This window comes from Hordeum vulgare, chromosome 5H (genome assembly GCF_904849725.1).
Source record: "Hordeum vulgare subsp. vulgare chromosome 5H, MorexV3_pseudomolecules_assembly, whole genome shotgun sequence".
Classification (NCBI taxonomy): domain Eukaryota; kingdom Viridiplantae; phylum Streptophyta; class Magnoliopsida; order Poales; family Poaceae; genus Hordeum; species Hordeum vulgare.
The window spans coordinates 576,491,684-576,499,940 of record NC_058522.1 but is presented as its reverse complement, the minus strand read 5'-3'; the positions used below and the strand labels follow the sequence as shown (position 1 = coordinate 576,499,940).

At 43.2% G+C, this 8,257-nt stretch overlaps 1 protein-coding gene across 1 annotated transcript; it reads left to right on the top strand.

The window, feature by feature from the left end:
* The first annotated feature begins 473 nt into the window (after positions 1 to 473).
* LOC123399493 lies at positions 474 to 2,577 on the top strand. The gene is made up of 2 exons (XM_045093900.1): positions 474 to 837; positions 2,115 to 2,577. Exons 1-2 carry the CDS (start codon positions 571 to 573, stop codon positions 2,190 to 2,192), a joined length of 345 nt encoding a protein of 114 aa, XP_044949835.1. The 5' UTR covers positions 474 to 570; the 3' UTR covers positions 2,193 to 2,577.
* Positions 2,578 to 8,257: the final 5,680 nt, after the last annotated feature.

Here is an 8,257-nt window from a genome sequence, read left to right as displayed (position 1 = left end):
AGGCCCATATAGAGTCACATCGCATGCATCACATGGGCTATAGCAGCGAGCGACATGAAAAAAGCAGCCAGCGACAAGACATTGTGGTGCATAACTTTTAACTTAGATATGTGATAACTATTTCACATCTAGATGTAAAATAGCAAAACCGTTTTGTAAAATTATTAATAACCCTAATAAAGAAATATTGATGTAATTATTGATTGATTCGAAAAAGGAAAATGGGTGTGTTCAGTTTGAGGATAAGGTGTCATGGGATGGGTTGATTCCGTCCCTGGGAGCCCATCCTCGTGTTCACTTGTGTTTTCATCCGGAACCGGACCGTCCGCATGCAATGGATATTCCTTTAAGATGCTTCATCTACCGATGCCTGGGAAACGTAGGAACCTGCTCGTTATTCATCGATTGAACGCAAAAGAAAAGAAAAGAAAAACAAAGCCTCACCGCTCACCCCCTCACCCCCGAGGACGTCCCACCCAGCCGCCGCTCACCCCCCAACCCTATCCTCTCGCTCTCCCTCTCGTTCTTCCCTCCCAGCCGCCGCTCTCCCCTCGCATCTGCTCTCCACCGATGGTGAGACGACGGCCACCGGCGGGGAAAGAACCGGACGGCCAGCGGCGGGAAGGAACCTGCCGCTCCCACCCCATCTTCCTCCCGTCCGACCTGCAGCAGTTCCTCCCCCAGCTCGTCCTGTGCAGCAGCCCCTCCTCCTCCCAGCCCGACCCGCCGCGCCGACCCCATCTTCGTCGAGCTGCAGCAGCCCCTCCTCCTCCTAGCCCGACCCGCCGCGCCGACCCCATCTTCGTCGAGCTGCAGCAGCCCCTCCTCCTCCTGAAGGTATGCATCTTGTTGGCTAGCACCATCCCTCCACTTTTCTTGTACTAGGAAAAGCTAGGCTTCTTGCTGCTGTTATGTTTGATAGAGTCCATGCATTGTAGATGGTCAAGAGGGTGAATAGAAGGAAGAGGATGATTAGGGGTGCTGCTGTTTTTTTGGTTCTTGCTGCAGTGGCAGTAATTGTTCGTGCCATAATAAGGAAGAGGAGAGCTTGCATTTCCTATGGCCCTATGCATGAAAGAGACCGGCAAAGATTTGATTATCTAAGTAGCAAAATTTGGCAGTGTGATGTGAAGTGTAAAAACATGTTGAGGTTTGAGAGAGCTCCTTTCTTTCATTTGTGTGACATATTGAGGGATCGCAAGTTGCTCAAACCGACTATACATTTAGATGTGGAGCAACAAGTGGCAATGTTTTTTGCATACTATTGGACATAACCTTGGGAATAGGGTTGTGGCAACAAACTTTTGTAGATCATTTGAGACAATTAGCATCTACTTTAGACGTGTCCTTCATGCCATAGGTCAGCTGCGTAATGATTATATCAGGCCCCCTTCATTGGAGATCCCAACAAAAATAGAAGGAAATCATCGGTTTGACCCATATTTCAAGGTATTTAAAAAAACTATTCCTTAGCTATTTAGGATATAAATCAGGCCATTTACTATTTTGTCAATATATAGGATTGCATTGGAGCTATTAATGGTACCCATGTGCGAGCATCGGTTACAAAGGATGTTGAAGCCTCTTTTCGTGGTAGGAAGGGATTCACCACTCAAAATGTGATGGCAGCGGTAGATTTTGACCTCCGCTTCACATATGTGTTGGCTGGTTGGGAGGGGACAGCCCATGATGCGACTGTTTTAGCTGATGCATTAGCACGTGAGAGAGGGTTACAAGTGCCAGAAGGTAAGAGATTGCCTTAGATTTGTCCATATATCTACCTTAGTTGATGCGGGATATGGAGCCAAACCCGGTTTCTTGCCACCTTTCCGTGCCGTGAGATACCATTTGAACGAGTGGGGCAACAATCTGAGACACTCATCACTACGGGTGACGGTAGAGCGAGCTTTCGGAACTATCATTGTTATTCTTTTATGGCCGGAGAGAATGTTACTTACTATCATTGTTATTCTTTTATGGTTGGACAAAATTTTATTTACTATATTTGATACATTTTCATGGCTGGACAGAATTTTATTTACTATATTTGATACATTTTCATGTTTGGACAGAATTTTACATACTATATTTGATACATTTTCATGGCTGGACAGAAATGGACACCATTGATCTCTCGGAAGCAAGTGCAACCACTGCTGGAAGTGGACAAGCTGTGTGGACCAACTCCATGACCACCATGATGCTAGGCTTCTTGGCTAACCTAGTTGCTGATGGCAAGAGGACTTCAAGTGGGTTCAAGATGATGCATCACAACCAATGTGCTGCAGCTTTGAACGAACACTTCAAGCTAGTGATACCTTGCTCACTACTATGCCCATCTTGTGGACAATCCCAAGATAGCAAGAGCTTTCATGTCGCTCAGCGACTCTAACCGGTTGATTTGGGTGAGTAGGTATGTGACGAAGAACTTCGCATGATGCATTTCTCGGTATGGACTAGCGTGAGATGATGAACTTTGCATTATGAACTTGTATCGAACTTTAATTAGGAGAGCTTTTGGATGACTAGTATGTGAACCATATGTATGGATTGTAATGAACAATATTTCTTTTCGATGATGACCTTGTGATATTGTTGCATCTTATGATATTTGTATTGAAAATCTGTTATATATGCTGTTATATATTTGTTTGACTTGTGATCATATACTATTAAATTGCTTGTTGAAAATACAAAGAAAATGCTGTCAAAATTTTAAATTATATGTTGTCCAAATCTGAGATATATATGAGCACATTAGAGGTAATCTCACCATTCATATGAAGAGGTGAGTGGAATGAGATTCTTCTCATTTTACCTCCCAAACCAAACACATGGACGGAATCAATCCATGCCATTTTTTATGTCCAACCGAACACAAAAATGGAACCAACCCATGCATCTGGAATGGAACCATGACATTCCATGCAATTTGATCCTCAAACCGAACACACCGGAAATGAGTAGAGAACTGTGTATACGTAGACGGGCAACTTGTAAATTGACGTGGGCGTACGTACGTGTCAGTTCAACCCCGCTGTCGGCCTGATAGCCGATTTGTACGTACGTCTATAGCTAGCTAATGTGAATTGGAGTCGCGTACTCGCGTACGTGGTCGTCTCGGTTCGGAAATCGGAATGGAGTCCGTCACTACGGGAGACATGTGTTGCAGCCCGCGTACCCTCATGGAGGAGCGGTAGCCCCATCACATCCTCTGTGTTCTTAATTAACTTATTACACACGAAGCCAGGATGAACACATGAAGGGGGCGGGTTTTCTCATGAAGGGGGCAAAGCTTTTCATGTTTTAAAAAAATTGGATTGAAGTACCTACTAACATTGAAGAAAAATCACCCCCCCTGGATCCGTCCCACTAAGACCATTCAAAATAAGTATAACTACATGAAAAACTACTGTTACACTAAGGAGACCGAAAGAAGACACGATGGGAACAGTCACTAGCTAAAACTGGAGTACACACATTTGAAAAGACGGTACACAAGGGCTAATTATAGACCAAAACAAGAACTAATAGCTACTCCTCCGTTCTTAAATATAAGATCTTTTAGAGAATGCATTATAAATTACACACGGATGTATATAAACATATTCTATAGTGTAGATTCACTCATTTTATTCCGTATGTAGTCTTTTAGTGAAAGCTCTAAAAAATCTTATATTTAGGAACGGAGGAAGTAGTTTTTTTTATAAACATTTAAGAATGTTGCATGTCTTTTCATCAAGATAATAGCGAGAATAAAGTTAAATTACATGCATGGACCCGCGAGTGCTTCCTGCTGCTCCAGCCTTTTTGCGGTTGCATTAGCTAGTGTTTTTTTTTGAGTATTCACGCCGCCTTTATTCATTTATAACAATGTTCATAGGTATAAAATTTGGTTATGAGGAATACCAAGCCATACATGTCTACGTATGTCTAAATTACAAGCAAACTTGACGAGATTGTGAGCCTTAAAATTGAAATTTCTGCACTCATGCAGAAACTTACAAGAAATAAAAAATAAACTAGAAGCTATAATTTCATGTATAACTGCTGAATTCGGACCTCCCGTCCCCTGATTGATGTCCTTTACTATTCCCCGGCAATCAGAAGCAATGATCACCTTCTGGACACCAAAATCATAAGCCAGTGCTAAAGCTTTTCTGCAAGCATATGTTTCAAGAGTTTCCGGATCCGTGATGCCTTGAAAGACCACTGCTGAGGATCCTAGGTATGAACCCTCGTGGTCACGACACAGAACCGCCACGGCCCCGCCCCGTTTGCATTAGCTAGCTATTGGTTGCTTGTTCAAACAGCCTATTTATATTTCACATACAGTCTGTAACTAGCTAGCTAGGCCGTGAGGGGTCGTCCCTCATTTCCGAAAGAATATGATTGATTGAAAATTTGTGACGTTTAAGTCCACACATGTAACAACATTGATTAAAATTTGTTGTTGTAACTCTGTCCAGTACGTACCCTAGTGCATTGGAAAGAATTATTTGCAAAGGCCAACCCGAAGTATTGTAGAGACCCATTTCATCTATCTGTGGCCAAATACAGGGACTCATTTCGTTTACATGTCCGGTTAACCCACTTTCCTTCAAAATTTGGGTAATATTTGGGCGAGGCGAACACAAACCTGAGATCCATGTGTGTGCTCCCTCCGGCGGCAAGCGGAGGAGGGTGTCGGGTTGGTCGCCCTCGCCTGCTTGAGTGGCTCCAACAACACGTCTTTCATCTTCTCCTCCGGCAATGCCGAGGCTAGCATGTCCGTTTGAGATGGGGTAGCGTCGTCGGGTGCACCACCCGTCCCCGCCTGTCCACCCGTGTCCGGTTATGCATTTGGCTATCCAAACAGATAAAAACGGATTTTGTGTGTGGCCGTTTGGTGGTCTTAGGCCCTGTTTGGAACCACCCAGATTATATAATCTGGTTTTTATAATCTATTATGTTTTCAAACGGGATAGTTTATATTGTAGATTTTAAAAACTAGATGACCAGATTATTAAAAACTCATAATCTACTCTACCACAGCTAAAATCAGATTATGGATTACTAATGACCTATTACCCTTGTAAACTTGGAGATAATTACCTACTGCCACCGCCACCGTCCTATTTTTATAAACAGGGCAGACATGTCATTGTACAATGTAAAACCTGAATTACAGTTTATATAATCTGACGTCCAAACATGCCTATCTGGATTATTTTTATAAACCAGATTATATAATCTATCTTTATAATCCAGATTATTATAATCTATTGTGGTTCCAAACAGGGCCTTAGTTTGAGTTCACCTAATATCCTTGATTTTTTTTGTTCTTTGCAAGGTAAATGATCTCTCCTCTCGAACATTGTCCAGCGAGATGCTATGTTCCCGATGAAAGTTCTAGTTTCCATCACGTACAGATTTTACAAAAACTTAGCGTGCTAGTTCAATCTGATGAGAATCAACAACACACGCGGGATGGTTGCAATCCAAAACAAACCAATACGTTCAATTTTTGTAGAACTTTTAAGTAGGAGTACGATTTCTGATTGTGAATTATGGTCATGTTGTCTTCAGCTTTTCTGATTAGTTTTTTTATCCAAAATTTATTCACCCCATCTCTATTTTTCACGGCCTAGCTACGGCTACACTTGGGGTTCACCCACATCGCTTCCATCCCCGATCACGTGGTGCAACCGCGTGACGGCATATCGATCTCTCTGCAACTCCGCATTCCACACAAGTTGGAAGGGGAGGCCGTCTCCTCGGTTTTGCCCTCTTCGGTTATCCTGTTGCCTAGTTTACAGGTTATAATACAATTTCTCCTTTCACTAGAAACTATAGTATAGTCATGGATTTCTTGTAAGCGGGTGCAGATCCACCTGGACAAACAGTGAAACCCCAAAAATATATATTATTCTTGACTGTTTCAAATATGTGCAAAGTTCCTTGCGGACAAAACATCGTAATGCTCTAGGAGGAAAAAATTGCCGCACCAAAAAGCTTGTCTTTAAAGCATTTTTGAAGCAATTTTTGTTGTCAAGACAACCATGAACGTATGTCAATCCCGCCTGAAATATTTCTACGTTGGTACAAAACTAAGTATTGTTTGTTAAAGAGATTCAGATTGTTTTGATGTTTTTTGGATTTTATAATTCATGGCGTTTTATGAATGTATAAGCATTCCATCTAATTAACAATCTTATGTTTTTTGGGGTGAATTGATTTTTTTTCCAAAAACTTATCATGCCAATAAGACAATATATAATGCATTCTATTCTATCAACTTCAGAAATGGTGTTAGTTGATTGATATTCAACGCTAAGACAAGGCTATTATATGTAACACATTATTCTTTGGGTATTTTTTTTTGGATTGCTCAAGGTTTATTGTTCATGCTCGAGACGGGGGTGGTGGGGGGGGGGGGGGGCTGTAAGGAGGAACTTTTTTTTACCAGAAACCATTCAAATGTTTTACTAGAGACTAGCTGGAGTTGGTTGAGTCAACCGTCCTTGCATGAGACATCAATAAACATATTGTGGTGGTTTAAAGGAAAATAGGGAAACAAAAACTCATCTCTTGACTTTCGAATGTCTCGGAGCAAAATCAAATAAAATATATGTTCTTGTTACGACAATATGCTAATTTTGTAATTGATGTTGAAGAGTTTAATAGCGATATTGCAGGTTCAGATTGGATACTTGAGGAATTCATAAGAGTGTCTGTCGTGGTTTTGTCACGGAAGATTTCCTCGTGAAAGGACTTAAAGATGGAGCCATCACACCTTGGTGGCGACTCGAAGGGGGTGAGCGAAAGCAAGACTAAGATTTATCCAGGTTCGGCCCCTCGTGAGGAGGTAAAAGCCTACATCCTGCTTTGTGTAGATTAATGGTGGTTTCGATTACAAGGAGGGCGTAGCTCGCCTGACCTAGCTCTTGATTCTCTCTAACTCGCCTGACCTCTCCCTTGGACTCGCCTTTATATACAGGTCGAGGCCCTAGGGTTTACAAAGTCCTGCCATGCTACTCTTTGTGGCTTTCCTTATCTCTAAGTCGCCGTGTCCTCCACGATTAGGAGCTTTCTTGGTAATCCATCATCCGCACGGTCTCTTGAACCGCCATCTAGCGTCTGGGCCATGGGACGCGCGGTAAATGGTAAGTCGCCCCTTTTGGCGACCCAGCCCACTAAGGGCGGGTTACCCGCAGGTAATATCCCCAACATTAGGCCCCAGATTGTCCTGAATTCATTCATGTCAATAAACCTCCATGAATTTGGGGCAACTCTTACTATTTCTATCCTTCGACGAACGATAAGTCGCCACCCATTGTAACTTGATCTGAGTCGCCGTGTAGTCTTGGATGACATCACGTCATCCCCTTAGTTTCGGGGATTTTAGCACCGCAACCATCAACGGATCTTTTGTTCATGATCACTTATCCCGAAAATCTAGGCGCCATCATTGCAGTCTCTGACTTGTCGCCTCGATCTCCGGCTTGACAGCCTCGATTTCTGTTCCTGCCCTTTAAATAACAAGAGAAATGGGGGGAGGGGGAGGAAACCCCATCACCTACCTCGATCTCTTCCTCGCCTTCCTCGCGCTCTTCCTTCTTCGAGCACCAGCGCCCCGGCGTCGTCACCGGCTCCTGGAGCTCCCCCATCGACCGTGGTCTTCCGGGCACCAAGAAGCACGAAGTACGGCGCTTTCGTCCCTGGCACCGACCTCCTTTTCCCAGGTACACACATTCTCCCATTTAGGGTTAGGCCGAGAACACCATGACGTTCGTTTCCTGCGAGCTAGCTTTCGTGATGCGACGAACGTCCTTACCTGCCTTAGATCCATTTCATATTTTCGCAATAGACTTTAGGCAGTAGTAGACTCCGGCCACTTTATCGCGTCTTTTTGCTATCTTAAGTCTTGATGTCGTAGATCCAACGCTGTCACTGCCTTCCGCTCATAGCTTTCCTCCATTGTTTCGAGCAACATTCCTTTATTTTGACCCACTCGTAGATCCATAGTTTACTACCTGTTTTTAGAAACATGTTTGCTCGTCTGTCGAGAATATCCCTAAGGAAAAAAGAACCTTTAAGAGTCGCAGTTTAGCTCCAGCTTCCATAGTGACTTAAATTTATCACCATAGCTATGCCACCTTCCCTTCCAATTTGAAGGGCGAGTTACAATACTTCAAAGATACTTTCATGAATCGCCCGAATAGCGGGTTATGATGTATGTCACCCGTTTGGCGAGTCATCAAATCTTTTTCGAACA